The sequence below is a fragment of the Malaya genurostris genome, chromosome 2 (genome assembly GCF_030247185.1).
Source record: "Malaya genurostris strain Urasoe2022 chromosome 2, Malgen_1.1, whole genome shotgun sequence".
Classification (NCBI taxonomy): domain Eukaryota; kingdom Metazoa; phylum Arthropoda; class Insecta; order Diptera; family Culicidae; genus Malaya; species Malaya genurostris.
Genome location: NC_080571.1, coordinates 222,063,353 through 222,088,910, shown reverse-complemented (window position 1 = coordinate 222,088,910; position 25,558 = coordinate 222,063,353). Strand labels below are relative to the sequence as shown.

At 37.1% G+C, this 25,558-nt stretch overlaps 1 protein-coding gene across 1 annotated transcript in view; it reads right to left on the bottom strand.

The window, feature by feature from the left end:
• LOC131427708 (serine/threonine-protein kinase ATM) overlaps positions 1–25,558 on the bottom strand; it is a 33,845-nt gene that overhangs the window by 491 nt on the left and 7,796 nt on the right. Inside the window, exons 3-18 of the mRNA XM_058591145.1 lie at positions 16,700–17,204; positions 16,420–16,640; positions 16,003–16,359; positions 15,706–15,939; positions 15,489–15,643; positions 13,775–15,401; positions 13,573–13,717; positions 13,389–13,512; positions 7,931–8,081; positions 6,329–7,867; positions 3,352–3,441; positions 3,166–3,287; positions 1,792–3,106; positions 1,188–1,729; positions 855–1,129; positions 17–746 (exon numbers count right to left, since the gene is read on the bottom strand). Coding sequence (XP_058447128.1) covers positions 17–746; positions 855–1,129; positions 1,188–1,729; positions 1,792–3,106; positions 3,166–3,287; positions 3,352–3,441; positions 6,329–7,867; positions 7,931–8,081; positions 13,389–13,512; positions 13,573–13,717; positions 13,775–15,401; positions 15,489–15,643; positions 15,706–15,939; positions 16,003–16,359; positions 16,420–16,640; positions 16,700–17,192 — 8,120 coding nt within the window. The 5' untranslated portion in view covers positions 17,193–17,204. The remainder of the gene's footprint in view (positions 1–16; positions 747–854; positions 1,130–1,187; positions 1,730–1,791; positions 3,107–3,165; positions 3,288–3,351; positions 3,442–6,328; positions 7,868–7,930; positions 8,082–13,388; positions 13,513–13,572; positions 13,718–13,774; positions 15,402–15,488; positions 15,644–15,705; positions 15,940–16,002; positions 16,360–16,419; positions 16,641–16,699; positions 17,205–25,558) is intronic.

The following is a 25,558-nucleotide window of genomic DNA, read 5'->3' as shown; positions in this document are numbered from 1 at the left end:
CTATTTTATAACTCACTTCCTGAACATGCCTTCGATACCACTAACACCCATCCCCGCAACGATATCTCTGCTTAAACGAAACGGAATTGTCTCCGGTGTGGGTAAATTTTTACCTAATTCAAATGCAATGCCAAAATCGATATGAATCACTTCGGCAGTTTTTTCATCTATCAGTATATTCTGCACGTGGCGATCACCTATTCCTAAAATGTAGCCCACCATGGAGGAAACAGCGACGCTCTTGGTGTAACACAATCGTCGCTCGAACCACATTCCCGGCAGAAGGAATTTTTCCAAGAAAAAGTGTTGGAAAACAGGACTTATCCGCTGACATAGTTTTAGAAATTTTTCTTTTCTTTTTTGTGCTTGCAATTTAGAGAATTCACTGAAAATTTTCCTGGAATCTAAGGGACTAACATCTTTTGGTCGATAGCGAGTGTGTGCTGGAATTAGCCACAATCCTAGCGGTATGGTGTCAGAGCACCATTCTAATATTCCACTTTGTCGCGACAAAGGAACTACTCTGTACGTGCGTACCGTCAACTTTCGTTTATTTGCCTCTTTATCATGACGCAACAGAACGTTCAAAGTAGTGAACACCTGCTGCATGACGGCATCCTGCCGCATGTCATCTTTTCCTTTCAGCAATTGAATTCGGTCTTTCCCGTCCACACAATGACAGATCAACTTCTTCGGAGCATTTATACCACCAACGCCTTGGATCCGGTCGTTCCAGTTGTGTACACCTAAAATGATTGGATATATATGTATTCCTGAATTGATCAAATATTCCTAGCAAACTGAAGTAAAATGACTATATGAGAATGGCAATACGTTCCGTATTGATTACTGACCAATAATGTCATTATATACATGGTTCTCTCGAATCGCCAGCTCCACAGTTGGACAGTGTATCTTGTCTAAATCTTTGCATTTTCGTAACGCATCACGCGCAGTCATGGTGTAATCACTGAAACTTCTTGATTTCCCTAGGCTTTTATTTGCCATTTCGATCAATGCCAAATTCATTTCTGTATACTGATCGATGATTATTGCTAGTTTCTGTATCTTTAATAGCTTGCGGTATAGTGCTTGCGCCCCGAGTAATCGCGCGTCATCCTTTGGTATCCTGTTGAAGAAAAATTCTTATTATGAAGTGTATTATTATATCAGGTTTGGAAACTTACTCGGAACGATCCAGATCAGCAAATGCATAAACCTGTGCAAAAATATGCGGTAAAGTGTGGTGCGGATGATCGATGACACATCGCTCCAGTATACTTGAAACAACTTGACCAACACCGTCGCTTTGATTGTCAAGCCGGGGCACCAATTGAGGTAGCAGGGGTACTAGTTTATGTGTCGGAATACAACACAAGTATTCTTGAATGCTGTTTACAAGTAAATTGTGATTACCAAACCAAAGAGCGACAATGCGATAAACAGCCAGTTCGCTTAGGACACTCGTTCTCTTAGCGAACGACGAATAATGCAACACCGCCAGCTGAAGATAATCGTTCATGTTTGACTCCATTGTTTTGATTGATTGTTCATCTCGGAGAACATTCTTATGCATAGACAATTTGGCCCGTTTCAAATTTGATAGCTTATCTCCATCTGACTTATTTGTTTTATCTATTTCTGAATCGATCAATTCTATCTCCTGTTTCAGCATTTCCAGGTTTTGTTTCTTTAGTTTGAATTCGTTGGAAGTGAAGTGAGTTTTAAGCTACCAAAGAAATCAAAGGATAAGCGTATTTTGAAACGCTATTGCGTAAATACAAAACTTACTCTAACGAACTCCCGGTCCGCATATTTCGCTATTGTGTGTAGTACGATGTAGTTCTGATCGTTTTGTAAACATTTGCCTAGAAAGTCTACTGAAGAACTCTGCTGTTGTTGACTACATTGCCTCCAAAATTTGTCCAACAACTCGACAGATCGCTTGAAAATATTTTTATAGAGATTGTGTACTTCTTCAGCGAGTGTTTCTGCTAGAAAGCTTCCATATATTCGATAGGCCGCTGCGTTTATAACTAGATTTTTGCACTTCTCACCAACAACAATTTCATTTACCAATCTTGTCGATAGGTATTTATCACCGGTAGACCAATTCAGCTGAGCATCCTCCAACATTACCAACGATCTTACATCTTCGGACAAAGTCTGTTGATTCATGGAACAAATATTTGCTGTGGCTACATCGTAGTGCGCACTAACACGTGCTTCATAGATCAATTTAAATCGCGCCTGATTTAATGCGTCTGGGACCCAACTTCGCAAGGCACGAATGCGTGCTGTTTTCAACATCACGATCCGCTGTGTGAGGATTGCTTCCATGAAAGCAAAGTCGCTGTAGGGAAGCTTATCTTGCTGGTCCCATTTTTCAAGAAGTTTCTCATGTCCACCAATATTTCGAAGGAACTGAACACTCATAAAGTCCTCGATCTGCTGGAGCTGTCGTAGCTTACAGAGATAAGGATAAATATTCTTAGTTGATTCCATATTGGCAGTCTTCAACATCTCTGATATAGCTTTTCTTCCTTCTAGCAGAGAACTTTCAGTTGCAAGTTCGTCTTTAAGCTCCAAACATTTTAGTGCTTTGTAATGCTGTCTGTTCAACATATGCTGCCAATCAATTTCTCCCTTGGATTTACCTAATGTATCCTCCAATGGCACATTCCAATCAGCCAAACGCCATGCACATTCATAGTCAACCTCTTTTTCCGTCGATACGATACTCGCCAGTCCATAAAGGCAAGATCTTTTTAAAGCCTCCGTGTAGGCTGATCTATGAAAAGCTTTGTCAGTTGAACTTGCCACGTCGTAACATAGCAAATTTTGATTGTATTTACGTTCAAGCAGATGATACTCGTTCCGATTCGCTATAGGATCGAGAAACGCCTTAGCTGCCTCATCGATTCCAATTGCCAGGTGAGCTTTCTTCATTATGGTCATAAGTTTTGAATCTCGCTCGGCTACACCCTTGGTAGATTCATTCAAACACCATAGTTCAGCATACAGAATCGCTTTGAAATATGCTTGACAGTGAAGGCTGGCAGAAGCAATTGCTAAATAATTTAGTTGAATACTTGGTTCAGGATCGCTGAAAAAAAAAATGTTTTTTTTTGTTTATCACTAATTATCAATTCAACACGGGCTTACTTTTGATTGTTCAACCGCACACATTCGACAATTTTCAGCATTAGATGTATAGCTTCTAAATTGTTGCTAATACTGGACTTGGACGAGGAATCACTATCGAATGTTTCGAAAAATGAATTTATCTACGAAAATAAAATCCACATTCACTAGATGAATACATAAACTGTAAATTCAAAAATAACTTACAAAACGTTCGATGTCTTTGTTGAGATCATTGTTGTCGTAGCTCATCACAATTCGCACCAGAAGCGGAATAAGTTTGGCCGCAAGGACAATCTGCAAATAAATGAGTATTAATATAAAAAATTTATTGAATGAATGTCCCAATCACCCCTTCTGTGTGTATTTGAAATGATGACTGCTTCAAAAATCAGTTTTAATCGTCTTGTTGGAATTATGAACTTGAGCATAAATTTTGTGTGAAATGACTAAATACCGAGATACCCAGCAAGTTAGTAAGCAATACCTAACACTATAAAATAAATGCAAACATGTGAACTCTTAACATAGTATTGTCGGATATAAGCCAAGTACAAATTAAGGCGAAATGGCTCTATGTTCTTGATTCGCGAGTTTGATGTTTCTCGAATGTTTACACAAAAACAAACAGCTTTGTATTGTAAACTAGCTGAATTACCCGGCGTTGCTCGGAAATGTTTCGTGAGGGGAAGGCCGAAAAAAATTCTCGAAGTTGTTCTGCTTAGTGAAATACTCTTGTAGTGAAACATAACTTAGACGGAACTCCGATCGAACAATACTCCGTTCATGTTCAGACTGCGAATGATCAGTGTCCCATCTCAGATCTCACAATAATCATAATTTTCATGATATTCTCGACAAATTGGGTCAGTTTTATATTTGAACCCTTTTGTTAGGAACATTTAAAACACCTTTCTCTCTATAAATACATTCCTAGTAATCTCCGAGTTTCATATCTATATGTGCTTGTAACGTACTTCCGTACTTCCTTGTCACAATCGATCTACAATACTTTTGGCTTCCATGGATATAATCACTTGCTACTCCCTCCTCTTTATAAAAATTTTATGACATCATGAATTGTTCAAAATTTTCCATCTGATAATGATTATTTTATAACGAAAAGTTGTTTAACATCATAACTACATTCGTACTATAGAATGACGTTTTTATATAATTTATTTTACCAAGGTTTTAACCATTTTGGTCGTTCATCGGAGAGGAAAACCTATAGAATAATGATTCAGTTAATACAAATGTTGTTGTAATCCTATCTCCATCACCTTGAGTCGACAGTTTTCTCAATTTACGTAATAAAATGCACATTGATTGTATGATTTCGTCAATTCAGATCAATGTTGAGAATACTTATTTCCCCTTCCTCTTGTGAATATTTTTGTGAACCTCTCTCAGTTGCTAGAAATATACTGTACTCGTAAAGAAGTACCAATTTTTCGTAAAACCCGATCAATTTTCCCTTACACTTTCCATATTCGGGGCACTTGCTACTCTCTCTCTCTCACCTTCAAAATAACCTTATAATCTATTTTGATTTAACTTCATTTTGTCAGTGAACTTACTACAGATCTCCTCCATGATTACCCTGAGTAGTGTATCTGGGCTTTTCAAAAATATCGATTCCCACCTTTGGTACATGTGCCAAACTTGGTGGCGATTCGTTTAGTTGTTTCGTATTTATGCTGAAACTTAAATACACTCGCGTTCATAGACAGAGAAAGATTATTTTCCCTTAGCTCTTTGAATTCCCCGGAAAAATGGAACCAGATCCTTTGAAATTATTCAAAGAAAAATACGACCTTGAAATGTTTGCCACTCTCTTGTTTTATAAAAAATGGGAGATTGAAATTTATTTTCAAAAACCCCTTTTGTAAAACTTCTAGTCTAAATGTCGATACTATTCAAATTCCGTCATTGACCCTCTCCCCCCATGTTAAGGACACTTCCTACTGCTACTCTTCCTCCCCTATAAAAATACCTTTATGACTATTTCTAAAGAGCAAGAAATAACTGTACCAAATTTTATAGCAATTCGTGCAATAGTTCCGGAGTTATGCCGTTACAAACATTGCACTCCCTTTTTAGAGGCACTTACTACACCCTCTCCTAACAGAATATCCTTATAATCTTATCTAAGTTGTGCAAAAAGTGTCTCCAAAAAGTACCGATTCCCGTCAAATTAGATAACATTTTTAATGACCACCTTCGTTAAGGACACTTGCTACGCTCCCTCCCCTCATGGAAATATTCTTATAACCATATCTTAAGAGCAAGAAGTACATGTACCAGGTTTAATAGCAATCCGTTAAGTAGTTTTGAAGTTATGCCATTACAAACATTACAACCCCCTTTTTAAAGGCACTTGCTGCATCCATCCTCCATTAAATTATATTTACGGTATGCAAAATGTTTCTAAGATCTTCAAAAAATATCGGTTTTCATCAAGAATCGGTTTTCATGAAGAACAAGAAGTACATGTGCCAAGTTTGATAGCAATCCGTTCAGCAATTCCGGAGTTATGCCATTACAAACATTACACCCCCCTTTTTAAAGGCACTTGCTACATCCACCCCCCATATAGTCATATCTAAGGTATGCAAAATGGTTCTACGGTCTTCAAAACGTATCGATTCTTGTCAGGTTATGTGCATTTTTCCATGACCCCTCCTTGTTTATGACACTTGCTACACTCCCTCCCATATAAATATACTCCCTAAACCATCTCTGAAATACAAGAAGTACCTGTGCCAAGTTTGGTGGCAACCCGTTCAGTAGTTCCGAAGTTATCGCGTTACAAACATACAAACTTACATCCATTTTTATATATATAGAAGATAGATAAGGATAGATCGTCGGTATTGTTTATGAAATATTTTCTTGTATGAACGCATATTACTACTGATGTATTATGGCAACAAATTGTTCTTATTTAATAGAGAAAATCGATCGCTAACACCTTACAATGTTGGTAAAATTGTTACACATCAATGGCTTGAACAACTCTAAGGAACTTTTCCTGTAGTTTTTTTAGAACGATCTCGCAAGAATACACAATTGTCGAGAAAAGATATTTTTATATTTCTACAGTACAGCACTGATGTGAATTTTTATATATTATAAGTTTTAAATATAGTGAAAGTTTTTGGTGTAATAAATGTATAATTACCTCAATACTGCAAAGCGTTCGTATCACTTTATCATTCAAAAATGTCAAAAGTGTTGTGGACATTGCCAATACAAATGAGTCATAGCACTCAATGCTACCGTTAACAACCGCGGCCAGCAGGATGCCTTCTTCCGAACGTTTAAATATTTGATAATCAGTTTTCTCATGTGCCATATACGGATATAACGTTTTGGTGTTAGTCGCCAGTTCTTGGAAGGCTCTGTTTCGTAACACATAGTAACACACATCCGATGCTTTCTCGGCGACCCGTATATCTTTAGTAACGATAAGTTCGTTGAGTTCTGCAATCAATACTCGAACAAATTGTTCCGTAGTTTCTCTCAACGACATCCAATTTTGATAGATTGACGTATCTGTATCAGATCTGAGCACTAAGGTCGACAATTCGATTGGTCCAATCTCTCCAAGACATCGCAAAGCTTCTATCGTATGTCTGTCACTGGAACTGTTACGAATTTCCTCCAGTAGTACATTGATCAATCGTATAAGTATGTGCTTTGAACATGTTTCAGAAAAACCATCTGAGGATTCAAGCTCTTCGCAGAGTTGTCTCAAGCTTTTCTTCCTGTTGGCCAACATATTGCTCAGCGCAGCCAATTCTTCATATTTCAAATTTGGTAACTGAATGATCCGATTGATGTCCTCAACAAGGGTCAACTGATACTGAGTCTGCTTCAGCTTTTCCAACGCGGGACGGAGCTCCGCAAAGTCCTCAGCTTTGGGAAAATAATTAAGCATTTTAACACCATCTCCGAACAGTGCGCAATGATCGATTACAATAAGCTTTAGAAGTTTCAGCACTTTCGATGGAACTAGTGGAGACGACGTTTGAGTATACACGAAGAGTAATGAGGAAACCAGAAAGTTGAGGTAGGGTTTAAAATACTCCGCACATGTAGGAATAGTTCTGGTCAGAAAACTATCTAAACTATTCAAGACAGACACTTGCATTAGTTCACTAGCTAGCATTGTATGACAAGAAAAGAAACAAATATCGCGGATCAAAAATTCTTTTAAATTTGCGGATCGGTGCTGACTAAAGTAATCCTCCATTTGATCAACCAGCATCGAATATTGGTATAGGTAGGTTAATTTCTCTTCTACAACTTTTGGACGATAAACTTTCCTTTTGAGACGTTGCAAAATTTGCTCAATGACGGCCGGGTGCTTTGAGCAAAAGTATGTTAAGGGTTGTTCTTTAGATGTAGTACAACACATACTTCTGAAAAATTCCAAACTTTTCCTAAAATTTTCCAAGTTCAGAACACATTTGTCCATCGGAATGAAAACGTCTCGTTCGAACAATTTGCGCATCGATTCCTCGTCGTAAAGATAGTCGATTATTTTCTCCATGATTTGTACCTTGGACTCATCAGTAGAAATGCATTGTTTTAAATCGACACAATTTTCGGCGATCACTTGTTCCATTTTTTCTGAAAGTTGCGAATATTGTTCCGGCATTCGCGTGCAGTTTGCCCATCTCGGTATGAGAAATGATACACAACGGGTGGAAACGGCCTACAAATATCGAACTTAATCATTTAAATTTGTAATTGTAACTGGACAGCACGTTGACTTTACCTTGATAATGTCGACCTTCATTCGCTTGACGTAGGAGCAAAAATTTGATAGCTCTGTTGGTTTGTGACATAGCAAAGCAAATGTTATTACATCCTGGTAGTTTTTAATAAACTGCTTCAATGATTCCGATATGGCAAAGTACCACGGAAAACTGAAATATGCATAAATACAGTTAGTGATATGTGCTTAACATTTTTATTATCTTTTTTGAGAGGCATTTTTGGGGCCATGCATAAACCACGTAGACTCTGAAGAGAAGGGGGGGTCCGTTGAAAGTCCACTTTTGTCTACGAGGGGAAGGGGGGATTTTGTGCAAAGTCAACGTAGTCTCATTTTTTTCTATCCTTCTATCCACAAAAAAATTACGGAAATCAGTCATCCAAGCCAGAATAAGGTATCACCAACTTAGCTTTACCAGAAGCAAATCAGATTCGAAAAAAATAAAATGTATAGAATTACTGAAGTGCGAATTTGCGGAAAATATCTCTTTCCTATCGTTCATCCAGTAAAGACGTTTGAGAATCATTGTATCTCATTGACAAAACTTATCTCGACTACTTATTAAGTATTTCTAGTAACACTAAAACTGTGGACCATCTCGCAAATTATTTTAACTTTTAGTTAAAATTTGAAAGTCAAGCAGTTAGCAGTTTGTCGTTATTGTTGTGTACTTCAAATGTAAACTACAAGTTATGAATCTTTTCTGCTTACTGGCTGCACGGTCTTTAGTGACTATCGAAATTATAAGGTAAAATAAAGATAACCAGCTGAGCTCGTGCAGTTGTGTTTGATCTTTACTCTAGAGCGTCTGCCTTTTAACTAATCACCGAAAGTTTCCCAATAGTATTCTGTTCTATAACACGTACACGTACATGATAATTTGTACGACACCATCAGATTGAAGCCAAGATAAAACAATAATAATAATAATACCTTGGTTAGAATTAATTTGGTACCACTGCCTGCTGACTAATCACTATAACTATATTATCCATCCAGGACAATATCGAATTCGGAATCTTTTGCAACAAACAATTTTCAAAAAATCGAAGAAAAAATTAGTCGCGAGTAAAAACTTTGTTCGGCTTGTTCTCGAAACCATGTTTTTTTCAACTGGTTGTCACTTGTACTCCAAAACTATTCAACATAAACCAAACGGCAGTTTATTCGTTAGATTCGACCAAAAATATTCATTTTTATTTTAAAAAGTTATTAACAATTGAAAGGGCAAAACAAGAGTTGAAAGCCTAAAAATGTTATAACCTCACGAAATTCACTGAAAAAACATCATTTGACAGCAGATGGTGGTTTATTTGCATACTCATTCAAATTGGAATCCATGTTATTGAAAATGTAAACAAACCATCGGTACATATCAAACGTGAACTTTATTCATCACGAGTTCCATTTGTTCTTCAACACAGACGGCAACTGCAACCGTGACTTCTCGTGAGGTCAAATTCGTAGATTTTGCTTTGAATATACATACGCTCATGTGCATTAATATAATCGGAAGCTAGGATTTCTAGAGATGAAGGGATTCCATAACATTTCCCCGAAAACTATTCTCCAGAACATAAAAAAACCAAAGCTTTTTCCACAGAAATTCATTGCCCAGAAAGTACTAATCTCCAGAAATACAAACTCTAGAAAGTAATAAAATCCAGAACAAAATTCCCAGAATGTACCAAAGTCCACAAAACCATACACCCGATGACATTAGTCGCTAGAAAATTATTATTGGTATAATACCGTTTGGCATAATGGTTATTTGGCATAATGATCATTTAGCATAACAGATCAACATGCTGCTTAATAGAATATGATCTAATTTACTGCGATTTTGAAAGGTCTAATGCGGCTACGCCTCATCGTTTTTAATGACCTGCTGTCCGACCTCGCTACCGCTCGTTCGGACTTAACTGAGGGATAGCCCCTAGCTTTGGGTAATCCGGGCAAACGCCTGCAACCAGACAGAGGTGATTTCTGCGGGGGCGCTTTTTAGAAATTAAAAAAAAACATTAAAACTGGGTTTTCACCCAAATCATCTCTACCGCGTCATCTCCAAGTGTGTTTACATAGTCAATCTATGAATCGAAATAATATCAGGTTTATAAGATATTTAAGCTGTCCGGTTTGAGAACGTGTCCGTTCCGGGGGGATTAATGTGCACCCCTAAAACCCCCACATGCAGGCGCGTAGCCAGAGAAAATTTTCGGGGGGGGGGGGGGGGGGGTTTAGAACATGGTGATAAATCAACACATGTACAATTTATATCACAATGTTTCCCATGGGTTATAATTTTTTGTTTCGGGGGGGGGGGGGGGTTTGAACCCCTAAAACCCCCCCTGTGTACGCGCCTGCCCACATGTATACGCGCCCGAATCTAGTAGATGCTTTTCTGGTAAAAGATCTGTTCCTATGTTGTTTCTGTATTATTTTCCATTTCGGGGAAACAGTTTCTTGGTATGTTCTTCTTCTGGGAGATGGCATTCTGGGGAATGGTACATTCTGTTGTATGTCTTTCTACTAATTAATACCTTCGTAAATATGGTTTTCTGGAGAACGGTACATTCTGGGGAAAATACTTCGTTGCTTTATTTTCTGCGAAATGGTTTTCGGGAGAAAGTAATGAAGTGAAAAAAATCCGTAGTTTTCAAGAGTATCCTTCATACATCCGCAGGAAAGATCGAAATCTGTACGTTTGGTATCCCTGTTCAGTAGCACTTTTGCTTTAGTCGATGCAGGAAGGCTGTAACTTAAAGTTTGAGCTTTCTCACAAAACCAGATCGGTTTTTTTTTATTTTGAGACTGACGAACCTTTTAATCATGTCATGTCAGGTCATTGAAAATGATGATTTTTGACATTCCGCAAATCGACTGTACTTTGTAAACAATCAACATAGAAGCCGAAAGAAGGGAAAAAATTGTGCACAGTTATTTGGAAAATTCATTGTGGTCTGCATCTAGGCTAGCTAAACAGCTGAAATCACCCAGATATTCCGTATGGCGCATTATCAAACGATATAAGGAAACATTGACGGCGATTCGGAAGCCTCAAGTCAATCGTCGGAGTGGAACTGTCGACCGGAAACTGTGTGGTAAGATTTTGAAGACGATTAAGAGGAATCCTAATCTGTCGGACTGTGATTTGGGCAGAAAATTCGGAGCTGTCCATAGTACCGTGAGGAGAACTCGACTCCGGGAAGGAATCAAGTCGAATCGAGCTAGCAAACAGCCAAATCGGACCATAAAACAGAATAGTGTGGTCAAAATTCGTGCTCGGAAACTATATGACCAGGTGCTGACCAAGTTCGACGGGTGTCTTCTGATGGACGATGAAACCTATGTCAAGGCTGACTTCGGGCAAATCCCAGGTCAAAAATTTTACTTGGCAACGGCTCGGGGAGATGTTCCAGCCAAATTTAAATTTGTTTTTGCCGACAAATTTGCAAGAAAGTTTATGATTTGGCAGGACATTTGCAGCTGCGGCAAAAAAACGAGTTTTCGTTACAAATAAGACAATGACATCGGAACTATACCAAAAAGAGTGTCTCCAAAAACGAATTTTGCCGTTCACCCACGACGATCCCGTAATGTTTTGGCCAGATTTGGCAAGCTGTCATTACAACAAAGTCGTTCAAGAATGGTATGCAGATAAAGGGGTCCAGTTTGTTCCGAGAAACCTTAACCCACCCAACTGCCCCCAGTTCCGCCCTATTGAGAAATACTGGGCAATCATGAAGAGGAGACTCAAGGCAAAGGGAAAGGTTGTCAAAGATGCTAAAACGATGGACGAAGAAGGTGTGCGCCGCCTAATGAGCCGTGTTACAGGAAAACATCGAGAATTCCTTCGAAACCGTGACGAATAATTTTATCCGTATTTTTTCTCAAAAGTATGAAGAAACGCTACATTTGTATAAAAAAGATCTTGAATTCAAAAATAAATAACTGAAATACAGGCAATTGTTTTTGTTCCAATTCTATCTGAAGCAAGCTTTATACCATAAAGACAAACAGGTATAAAAGAAGATATTCGAGCTTAAGTGATAAAATCATAATCAATATATGTAATTTTTACGAACAACAGATCAAAAATAGATGTTACTGGTAATGTACGCTGCGGCGCGGGCAAGAATATAATCAAAAATGCAGCGGAAGAGCTCGAACCGAAATAACTAGCGGGAAGCATTCATTGATATCTGAATCGAGCCATAACCATCAACCAGATCCATTAGCAGCAACGAATGAGGTTCCGAACACCCAGAAAAAATCATTAGACTTTGTGCTGCAGAATTTCCAACCGAAGTAATTGCACAGGCTCAGATGATACAAAAACAATTTAAAAAATAAATAGTGGGTCTTGTTAGAAAAAATCTCAAACGTTTGAATGTATTTGATTCATGATTCATTTTATTTAAAAATTATTAATTATAAACTTTTACTTCAGGTGCAAACAACAATATCAAAAACCGCACAAAGCCGATATCAATCAACATCAGCGATATCGCGCTGTTTTACCAACGGTACGCGCCTAAATCAATCAGACATAATTGTTTTACTCTTCAGCTCTTAGAAATTTTCGTCGAAGAAATTTTTACAGTTCATGGCAGTTGGTATGGGCGTACATAAAAAGTTTCGTCCATATTTTTCTAACACAGGGGTTCCCAAAGTGGTCGATATAGACCCCTTGGGGTCGATGTCCTTTTTGCGGGGTCTAGAAATCGACCACCTATTGTTTGATATAAGTTGTTATTTGAAATATTTACGCTAAAAAGTTGTGTTTATTTGACCATCCGCAGAAATTGCTAAGAATTTTACATCAATATTAAAAAAGCAAGAAATTGAATTTTCAAAGGAATTTGTTGATGGGGGTCTGAGGCCTAAGGTAATTTTAGTAAAGGGGTTCATGACCCAAAATAGTTTGGGAACCCCTGTTCTAACAAATAAATGCAAATCCACGTACAAAAAAGGTTTAAAATTAAAAAAAAATGTTTTCGATAAGGGAATTGATTTTACCTCAAAACTTATTTTGACTTATTTAGAATCTGCTGAAATGAACGCAGTCAGAAGAGTATTTTCAGACAGTGTCTAATTGGGTTCCTTTTTCCACTTAACTAAAAACTCCACCCCCGCACAAATCACCTCTATCTAGTTGCGGGCATTTGCCCGGATTACCCACAACTAGGGGCTATCTCTCAATTAGCTCAATAGTAGCTTTCGTGTTAAAATCGGTTCAGCCATCTCTGAGAAAATTGAACGGTAAAAATATCTTCGAAAAGTGCACATACATACACACATACATACAAACATACTTACACACACACATTCATTTTTGGATCTCGTCGAAATGGGTCGAATGGTATATAACACTATGGGTCTCCGAGGCTCCGTTCGAAAGACGGTTTTTGCAGTAATTCTAATACCTTTCTATAGAGAAACGCAAAAATGTACTTACTCATTGAGTGCATAATTTTTAGAAATCCACATATCGAGAACCTGTTCCATGCTATCATGCACAGTAGTAACGGGATCGGTGCTAGTTGTCGTACGAATCAAATTCAATAATATTTGAACTTTGTCTATAACGGCAAGAAATCAAATATACAGAAAATGCATATCATTCTAAATCATGTCCATACATTGCGAAATTTTTTTCAGGTGCATTTGTTCTATCAGATCCAACAGCGCACGTCTTTTCAAATGATATGAATTTCCAAAAACACCACAAATCAACTGCAGATTCGCCGCTAGTAGACCTTCTTTCTCGTCCTTTGATAAGCGATCCTAAAATGGAACTAGAACTTGCATTTCTTTCATAGAGAGAAAAAAAATTTAGCTTACATCCATTTCAAAAACAATCTCAGAATACAGTTTTCGCTGAAAGTTACAGAAATCAATTGTTGCACGATCCTTTGGAAAAGTCCATTCATCACTGAAGAGATGGAGCAAATTTTCTACTGCACTCATTCTTATGCCGAAACTTTCGGAACCGAGCAATTCAATCATCCTCTGATAAATGTTTTCCAGTGAAGTATAATGCTCAGGAAAAGCTTTCAACCAAAATTTAACCTGACCGTAAATCAATTGCTGCAGTTGTACGGAGTACACTTTCTTGTGTGCCTTGCGAATGAATGAAAGCAGCACAGTGTTGGTATCGTTGTACAATCCACCATGCGGAGTAACGAAAACAATAAGATCAGCCAACAAATCGATAATAGCAGCGGTCATCGCTACGTTTGTGTGATGATACCTGCAAATGTCCTTAATATATGTAAGAACCCACTCACCCATGGAGTATGTCGATCTTTGGTTGATTAAAATTTTTGACATGTTAAAAACATGAAATAGATCCAGACTATTATAGATGTTAAAGTGAATTCGGTCTAGGAAAGTTTTCACACTGTCCGTTTGTACTCCATCATATTTCAAATAGTGTGCAACGATCAACAGCAGGTGATGCTGGTTCACTTGTTCTTTGTTGAGATTTTCGTATCGTAGAGATTCTATGGTTTTGGAATCTGCTTCGGGACGGCTTTTAGCATTTTTAAATATCCACTCGAAAAGGGCTCCAAAACCGCAAGTTTTAAGAAGCTGGTTGATGGGCTCATGATATGTTTCACGAAAAATAGACAGTAAATGAAAAGACATTTCATTCAACTCTGACGTTGATAAATATTTAAGTTTACCGAAGCATAGATCCATTTCTTGAATTTTGAAAGTAATTTTTTTAGTAATCGAACATTTTTCAAATGTTTCTTCATTCATTGCACTGTGTTTCAGTAGAACGTTTAGAATATTCAAGTACAGCTCTACATCTCGAATTATGTTCATTAAATCTTTAAATATTGCTTCTTTTTCGGGTTGTAGAAAATGCTTTTCAAAATTGATTGCCGTACAAAGCAACTCGAAGTTTTTTTCGTGTATGTTGTAAGTCACTTCAAAATAGTTCCCGCTCTGTTTATCTGAAACAGTATCATTTTGAACAACTAGCAACTTTTCAACTTTTTTCAATAGAATGTTTTCTTCGATGCTGCGAAAGAATTCCTCAGGTTCAACGTACTTTTGTTCTGTACGCGCTTTTGTTGGTGCAATTTTAGTGTCGTTTATGCTAGGCTGTTGTTTATGCTTTGTAACCGCACAATGAACAGAAATGCTTGCAACTAAGTGAATGTCCAACCGTTCTTTTTTGTGTAGGATTCCTTTTGCCTGAGATTCCCGAGATTTCGGAAACATATAGTTGAATATATGTTGTACAGTTTCGTGAACAGGTCCTAATACTTCTAACGGAACTGTTTCCAATATTGTGCGGATTGTGGTAACGTTCAGACTGGTGCGATCAATTGAATATGTGTAGAAAGCTTGCAGAACATTGTTTAAAAATGCAACAGACGGATATTTTCGAAAAGTGATGAGTAGTTGTAGGATTAAATGATTATCGGCTGCTGACTTGTTGTTCGACATGCTGCAACTGATATGACATTTAAACAATTAGTAACAGTAGTAGAAGTTGTAGTAGTAGTATGGTTCGCGCATTAAAAAGATAGCATATGATTACCGGAAAGAACACTCCGTGATTTGATGCCATAACTCCTCGCAGGATGCTGAACTGATGATGGTCGATTTCTTGAAATCATCTTCATTTTCAAAATTTAGTAACGCTTTACAACACAAACGGAATGCTTTTAATTGCAAGGAAAACTGCAGCTTAGGCTAAAATTAACAAATATATTGAAAAAAAGAAAATAATTTGTTTCAGTTACCATAATACCTACCTGCAATCTATTGAGTATATGCAGTAAGGGTTGGTAGTCACTTTCTTCTAGCACTGCTGGGCATCGGTCGACTATTTCCGCCAGTAAAATCAACCACCGCCAATCTGGTCGTACTGCATCTGGCTCAATTAAATCCATTAAACTTTGCAGTTTATTAGCGCGTTTGATCTTTTTTGGAACACCATAACCATCTTCTGATCCAGACTGATTCCAAATCTCGTCATGCCAGAATATCTGTAGAGATCGTAAACAAACATGAACTCCCAAGCCTAGTACCTAGTACCCATCAGAACTCACCACATAGCATAGCCTTGCTGCAAAGTCGATAAAGCCTTCTGAGAAAGGTATTTCTCGTCCACCCGCAGAATTGAAGGATGCGGAAACATGAGCATTGATTTCGTTACGCATGACAGAAGAATGCATGGTTCTGAGACATTTGTACCATTCTGCTTCATCGTTAGAATAGTACAGTTCTTGATTTGATCGCCACTCAAGGGAACTTTTTTCCGGATGATGTATAATTACAGATAGGTGCATTAAACGAAAATAGACCGATTTCATATCTTCATCCATCCTGGGTTCGAACGTTTTGACTACATATGGTATGATTTGTTCGGAAAAACTACATACTTCATAGCGATAGTCAACCGCAAGCTAAAAAAACGATTGAAATTTATGCTTGAAATAAAGTACAAGATAAAAGAGAAAACTCACAGCTGTGGCACAACTGTAAGCAATTTTAATAAGCTCATTGTGCACCCGCCCTTTTTCGCTATCGATGATCATCTTCCTCAGTGGTTCAAGAAACGTTGCCAAATATGATTGAACACAACAATTTTCCAAGCTTTTTCGAACAGCCTGTGACAGACAGATAGCCACATTCTGTTTGACTACCCTTGCATCGGTATATAGTTTTAAACATCTAGTCAATATCGCTATAACATACCTCGTTTCATTACAAAAATCACGCAGTTAAAAAAAAACAATTACTCACCTATCCATTCATCATATGTTATCACAGTAAGATCGTGTTTTGAGTTCAGAACATATTTCTGCAGTATTTGTACGTAGCAAGTGCCGAAATGTTCCAGCATTTCCGGATCCCCAAGAACATCCAATGTTCGTTTGATGAGCTCAGAGAATTTTATTTGAGGCGTCCCTCGATTCATTGCCAAATCAACTACCTTCTGAATGACTTTGATATAAATGATACACTTGCTGTCGGGAAGGCCTCCACTGGAACCTTTGGAATTAGTTTCAACCATCTTACGATTCTGCTTGTGAATACCGTGATGAGTTGCTTCCAATACATCTTGCCAATTGGTATCGAATTTTTGTTCCGACATATAACGAAGAATGTCTTCCTCGCGGTTATTGAGTATCGCTTCCAGTTTTTCGAATGCCTTCGATCGTTGTGTTATTTTGTCCGAGCGCATCTCAGTTAGAACACCGCACAAATCGCGGTCTAATATAGAAAGCGATGCCATCTTGTGTAACTTCTGCAAACAGAGTAATGTCATAAAATAAAATGTAATATAATGTAATTATCGTCAACTTATATATGAGGTTAAGTGTAATTACCAATATAATTAGTTTTCACAATGTTATGTTTCAACATGATCTTTCATGTATTAGGTGTGCAACTTTGCTTCCGCCGTTTTTTCCAAAGTTTAAAGCTTTATTGCGAAAAGTGCTTACAGATGTATTATTCAAAGTATTGTCCGTCGCTAGCGACAACTTTCCCCCATCTTTCCGGAAATTTTCGGATCCCGGCTCGAAAAAAGGAGTCCTTTTTCGACGCTATCCATGAAGCAACCCATTTTTCCAACTCTTCGAAGGATTGAAAATGTTGATCTGCCAGGCCGTGTGCCATCGAACGGAATAGGTGAAAGTCAGAAGGGGCGACATCTGGGGAATAGGGCGGGTGGGGCAAGACTTCCCATTTCAGCGTTTCCAGGTACTTTTTGACCACTTTTGCGACGTGAGGCCGTATTATCGTATCATTGAGTTACTATTTCTATTCTACTAGATTCTAACAACTTTTATCTATTGGTCGATCGTTTATCCTGACGGTGACCTTTATTACCGTTGTTGCATTCTCTTCTACTTACACAAACGACACAATCTTACAAAATAAACTGGATGAACATCGTTTGGCAGCTATCAGTGGTTTGCTCATTTGTTCATTCTTTCTTATTTTATTCTATTCTACTATACTCTATCCCATTCCACAGAATTCCATGGTATATAAACCTTCAATAAACGTCAAAGATGAACTTGATTTACCGTTCATTTGTTGCATTGTGTGAAACTCAATTGGGATACATTCTCTTCACGTAATTTTCACTTCATACTGGTTATAAGGGCCGGTAATATGAAAATGAAACATGAAACAGAGCTCAGTTAAGCCCTACCGGCCTCTCCAAAACCAAATGTTTGAGTGTTATGCACTCAACCTCTTGCTCAAGTCATTCCACTTCTCATTAGTTAAATTCAATAATGATGCAAAAAATTGTAACACATATTTATGTTAAATTGTAACGCTAATTGATTGTATCCGATGACATTTGCAATACCGTCAAGCCCACCAACCATGGGAGGGACATTCACTAGTAACAGATCTATATATAAAACGAAGAATTAAGTAGAAGAAATTATCATAATTATTCATCTGAAATTATTTTAAATTTTTTAGACAGACAGAAACATCAATTCGAAGGGGGCTCTCGCCCTGAACACAACGTTTTTAGGGGAGCGGTAAATCAATTCTTGTGATTTTTTTTGTTGCACATCCGATCGATCGAGATAGAGTTCAGTCGTTGTTGCTTTAATGTTGGCCACTGGTCGAACCTAACCCAGTTTTCCCCCTAATTGCTGTTGAACCGCTTGTTTGGAGTCATTTTCGAACCAAATTTCAACGTCATTGAACTCAAATTCGAGTCAGTTTCGTACCTGTTTCTTATATAGGATTTCCTCACCCCCGTTGCTAGCTACGAACCCAACACAGATTCGTGACAAATGTTTGTTTCATGAAACTACCCTAGGTCAGTTTCAGTTTTCGCAAGCGAAAGCGACATCAGGAAAACTTGTTTATTTTTGTCCAGACAGCCAGGAATTTTAAAACACGCTTAGTTTGAATGAATCATTGTCATGTCATAGTGATTGTATAACTAATATCGAAAAGCTCTGCATTTCTAATGCAGTTTTCATATGATGGGTAGGAGAAGTGGAATAAAGCTCACCACCCTAAATGTTTCATTAAATAACCTTTTTTCTATTCAATTAACAACACACATTTCTGATTTTCAACAAATTGGACTCATTGTGAGCATTGTACATCAAATTCGTATTACCGTTTACGTTCGAATCAATTACACTTTCAAAGATTTCAAACATCGTACATGGAACAACTAGGGTTGCCACCTGCACGGGTCTAGAAGATGCTGCTGGGCTGCCCGATTTTCGTACGAGATGACTCGAGCATGCAAATCTTCTCCATTCATTGGAATAGTCCCAATATTTTAACTATCCTGGGATGCAATTAGCACATCTCAGAAAACAGAGCGTCTTTTATTTATATATTTCGAAGTTGTATGTTTATGCTTACCATCTCTTTACATTACAAGCAATCATCCACAAACTACACGCAAAATTTGATATATATATATATATATATATATATATATATATATATATATATATATATATATATATATATATATATATATATATATATATATATATATATATATATATATATATATATATATATATATATATATATATATATATATATATATATATATATATTCGTTCCTATCGTTCGCCCGATAAAGATACATGACAAAACATAAAAACTGATGTAATTTGTTATTAATCTTATAGTTAAGTCCCGAGTGACCAATATGACAACCCCAGCGAAATTCCAATACTGATGTTTTATCATGTGGAAATGTGATTAAATGGCGACTGCATTTCGTAAGTTACTTATTAATTTATAGTTTACTATAGCTAGTCGCTTTTAAAAAGGACACGATGATTTACAGTGTTTTAGTATTTAGTAAAGATTGTATGATGATTCATTAAAAAAAAATTTGCAAATAAAAAATCTATAAATGTATGTATTCAATTGTAATCAAAATATTATGCTTTTCAAAAACCTGTTAAAATGAATATAATTGGTTTTGAGTTATTTTATTAAAATGAAGTACAACATACTTGGTTAGCATTTCTGGTACTATTACCTTCTCGAATGGATTGGCATATTCGGTCAATGTTGCAATAAATTAAGTAAAACTACCGATCTGATGAGCAATCAAAACTCTTAATTCGAGAGCTAACCCATGCAACCAGATGTTCCACAATTACTTAAAGCATCCACTTTCCTGCTGCCTTAAAGTGCACGCGGAACTTTTGAGAACTTGAAAGTACTGAACAAGTTTCGCGTGAACTTTTTTGCTTCATAGAAGCTGAACAATGTATTTTAGAGGCAGCTTAGAAGTTCGTTCGGTTGCGTCAATTACTTAAAAAAATGGGTTACTCAGAATGCTATTAATGAACTTCGTAAGCTATTTAAGCCAAATCAGTTCCTTTTATCACAACTTTTGATTAGTTGTGAAATGTCTCTACTAACTATCAGATTGTCCATCGGATTATCGCCAAGACCATAACTTGCCCACTCAGACAAAATCATGCACATCTCCCACCCATCGTAGATCTTCTGGTAATTGGAACCCTAGTAAAAACGTACACCCCTAGCAAAGGGCGAATAATATGGTGTAATGAATACTCAAGTACGTTTCTAGCATAAGGTATTACACCACAACGATTTTATGATATTTGCGGCATAACAAGAAAAGTTGAATAAAGCAACTCTCTTCAATAGAAAGATCTTTCTCTCCAAAATTATTGCCGGGCGAGGGATGCATCCCAGGTGAAAACCCTAAGAACAACACCAATCCAACGTTTAACCATAAGTTCTAGTACAGACTTGAATTGTAAAGAAAAATGTTTGAAATCATTTGTTATTTGTTTGGTAATTTAGTAACATCACGCTTGTTTTCGTCCGTATCGACTGTTCGACGAACAAATCGACTATTCGAACCAACGCGAACAAGCAATTCTTCTTTTCATTCGAATGTGTACGAACGCGATTCCTGTGCAAAAGAAGGATGGGTATCGCAGATAGTTTTTTAGGAAGCTTCCAAGCAGCAAAGAAGTGACGAACGCTACATAATAAATAAATATTGTATTCAAGTTCAATTTTATTCAAGTCGGTAAATAAAGTTTTGAAACAGTGGTAGAATTAAGACCATTTTACGCACGAAAATGTGAATTAATATTTCCGATTGTGAATCAAAAAACTGAACACCGTGAGTTAAAAAATTGGGTAACAAAACTAAAATTTCGATTATGTTCTATATTGTGGGAACTGTTGAAACGAAATTGAAGACGTTTTTAAATTCTAAGCAAAATCAAAATTTATCTTATCAAAAATCACTCATTTTAAAATTCATTATAATATTATTTTATTTACTGTGAATTAAAAAATTTGCTTATTTCCATCTCTGTTTTGAAAGTAAACTTCCTACATCAGTAGTATTTGCGAAAAATATGTTGCATTTATCTTGTAATTCTGTCATGTTTTCGATAGTCTACATATTTATCACATTGTTAAAATCATGCATTTAATATAAAATAAAGCATGTTTACCCATGGCGTATTTTCCATATAAAATACCTAATAGATATGGTAAAATTTGATGCGTAAAAACTTGGAACCGCGTATATATTCGAAGACTCGCCAGAAAAAAAAAACAAGCATTTTACTGTGATTGCTATTATTTCTAGGTGTTTTATTAAAAAAACAAATTTTTATTTTTTTGCAAATCACCTTTACAGTCGAAAAGAAATTCGTAGGCTAATTTATATTCAAGTTGGTAAAAATTGGTTCAACAGTTTCTGAGAAATCGAAATTGGTTCCAGTTCATGTACTACCGGAACCTAGATCCGGTATAACCAACGTGAACTTTGCAAACTATGACGTGATGTTGTTCAGTTTCAACGAATTTTCGGCGACTTGACGAGTAGATCGGGATGTTGCCAGGATCGTGATTATCAAAATTTAATTTTGATTGTACAGCTGGATTTAAAACTTTCTTAAATTTTGATTTTTTTTTTGAATTAGACTTGTTTACTTTGATTCTTTACTTAGCTTTATAAACCTTCAGCAATCTTATAGTGGTTTTCAGTAGGCTTTTGTGGAGTTTAAAGTTGTAATGCTAGATTTATGATGTAACACTAAAGACTGCTTTTATTAAAATTAAAACTTGTTTTAATCCACCTAGTAGTGTAATGATGTCTTCTCATATCTCACATATTTTCATATATAAATGTGTGGTATTATTCTAGATAATTTTCTTTGATTCCAAAAAACAAAAAGGTTTGTCCATAAACTAGTATAACCTACAGAGTGAAACAGTACTCAGGTCGGTTAGGCCATCTCTTAGGAACGAAAAGAGGTACTTCCGAAACCGGAATCTGGGAACCGGTATAATCGAAGTGGGTTCGAGAAAAGTGACTGGGACAGGCTACATTCTTCGGTCATTCATCAAAAACCCAAGAACAAACAAGAAAACCAAATTAATGTTTGGCCGTCTACTGACAATGACTACCGATTGGAATAGTTTCGAGGCAAGTTCAGAAAAATTTTTACGTGTTTTGTTTCACCGCTTCAAGTGACGATATCCAATTTCGAACATACTTCATCATAAAACTCCGGAACCGGAAGTCGGATCTGGATGAAATTTAGCAGTTTTGTATGAGACTATGATACCTTTCATTTGAATCTAAGTTTGTTGAAATCGGTCACGCCATCACTGAGAAAAGTGAGGAAGTAAGGTAAAATAAGATTTTTTTTCACTGATCACCCTGTAACTCCGGAACCGGAAGTCGGATCAAAATAAAATTCAGGAACTTTGTATAGGACAATTGTACCTTTCATCTAAATCTAAGTTTGTAACAATCGGTTCAGCCGTCTCTTAAAAAAGTAAGTGCACTTATTTTCATTTTTTTGCACATATCAACCTGTAAATCCGGAACCGGAAGTCGGATTCGAATTAAATTCAGGAACTTTGTGTGGGGTTACAAGATCTTTCATTTAAATCTAATTTCATGAAAATCGGTTCAGCCATTTCCGAGAAAAGTGAACACATACAGATACAGACATTTTGTGTACTCGGACCTCCGGGCCTCTATTCAAAAGTCGGTATTCACAGTGATTGCAGAACCTTTCTATTTGAGAAAGGCAAAAAGGCGTTGGGTAATGTCATAGATATAACTGATATACGTGAATACAAGGAAAATCGACATACCTTTTGCACATTTCCGAATATTCCGTTCATATTAGTTCACTGTGTGAATTATGAAACTTTTACTGCTTCGCTTCCAGAATTTTAACGGTGTATCTATAGTAAAGTACGACTAACATTCAATTCCTGAATCCTGATCTAAAATTCTAAAAACAAAATTCTGATAAAAAATTTTAAAATTTTGTTCCAGAATTCTGAAGTTGAAACCCTTAATCAGAATTCAGAATATAAATTAAAGAACTATATTCAATTCCAAAATCTATTCAAGAAACCAGTTCCAGAATCCTGCATTAGAATTCAGTTCCGGAGTCATAGTTTTAATCTCTAAACCTGTTATCTGGAGCTGAATTCTGAAACTGAATTCTGAAATTAAATTCAGGTGGAGCAGAACTCAGATTCTGAATTCAATTCCGAGATTCAGTTTAAGAATTTTGTACAGAATCCAATCCAAAATCCAGTTCCCGAATCCAGAACCCGCATTCAGAAGCTGTTTCTGTTTATTAGTATTATTTTTGTGTATTACATCAAGGTTTTACATTACAAGTGTTTTGACCTTTTGGCCTTTCGTTTTCGTTGTTCATACGATTTGTTATTAATTATAGGTTTTGTAGTTACTCTTGTTTCACATACTAATGTTCAATAATAAAATTTATTTGAAAGAGCGAACTGAGCATTTGATGCACACAGGTCTGTTTGGGCTGATACTGGTTGAAGGTCCTCTCCACGACATCCTGCTCCAAAGCAAATGAAGAAGTGATCGATTTTCGACCATGATTTACCTTTTATACTCGTCCAGTTGAACACTGAATAGACTAATACGTGTCTGACTACCCCAAAACCGTCAAAAACCAAACAAGCATAATGAGTTTTCCTCAATGTTACTGAAAATTTGAGAAAATATGATTTTTGAGATTTTATGGTCATCTCAAAATGTTGAAAATTTAATAATTTATGATAATATATCTGATGCCATGGAGAAAAAATTATGTTGTTTCATTTATTTCAACTCGAGATATTCGCGATTAAGTTCTACCCATTCTTCCAAAGGGCGAACTTGGAAAAGGCGCCCCATAGTAAAGTTACTGACCGATAAAAGTTGCATTTGTCCAAAGTAGCTGCTTAAGCTCTAAGATATCAAGGGTATTTTCTAATCTTAATTAACCACTAACTTAAAACTAGAATAATATCATTAGGTAATGGCGTATCGGGGTCGCGGATTCTCGAAAATCCAGCTTTCAGCTGGCGATCTGCAGTGCCCGGTGAATTGAATATAGTATGACAGTCTTTCAGATGGCGTTGGAGAATATCTATGTTGGTCGCATCCTTCGGTCCGTGTGGGTTCGCGGGAAACAACCCCAGGCTACGAAAACCCGGTGGGTGAGCCGCATGCTGGTCATCAACTGGAGCGGTCTTCCATGGGCGGTGATGTTGATGTTACGGAAGAGAATGAAAGAGAAGTAAATATTGTGGAAAACGTGGTAAAAAGGGGGTGTGGGAACAAAATGTCTAAAAACGACAGAGATCTTATTAGTTACCATCGAGATGGTGAAGATACTGGGGAATGAGGAACGAAAAAGTTTGTGATAAAAAAAAGATCTTGTTAGTTTCAATTAAGATGGTGAAAAGGGACGGGGATCGAGAGAATCGGGCGAATGTTAGTGTCGAGCCTGTAGGTGGAGATTGTACTTTCTGAGCGAGATATAACACGAGTCTACCTCGGGCCCTTAGGGATTCCAGTAGCTTCGACCTGGCGTCGCGATTAGAGATGGGCAATTCGCTCCTGAGCTGTTCCAGTGAATCGAATCATTGAAGTGAACTGACAGCTCACAGCTCTTTTCAAAAGAACCGCAGCTCACCAGCTCACTCATTTGCTACGCAGTTCACTGCATTATGACGAAAGAAACACGCTACGAGCTGATCGGATCTTCGGCTCTTTAAGAGATTCAATTTAGTCGACATCAATTAAAGATAAATTAATTCGCATTGCAATCATTGCATCATTGCAAATCAATGATTCAATTTCGATCGTGCATATGAAAGAAAACCGGTGGATAAGAAAAGCGGCGCACAAAATGAACCTTAAGTTCAAACTAAAAGAGCTGATGAGCTGATACATCGAATCGATTCACTTTGGTGAGCTGATCGGTTCGGAGCTGTTCACCAAAATGAGCTGTTTTGCACGCCTCTAGTCGCGATACTCTACGCACGACCACACGACATACTCGATGTCCTGATAACCGTCGCCACAGATACAGATACTGCACTCCGCGAGCCCAACACGCCGGAGATGTGCATTGAAAGTGTAGTGATTTGACATAACATAAGATTTCGTTGAAACCTTAGGGATGATGGAGTGTAGTCATCGCCTCAGTTCGCCATTGCTCCATGAAGATTGCCAACAGTCAACATTCTGAATGCAACCGCGCACTTTAAGTTATTCTTCACACAACATTTTATATAAATTCTTTGATCCACGAAAATCGA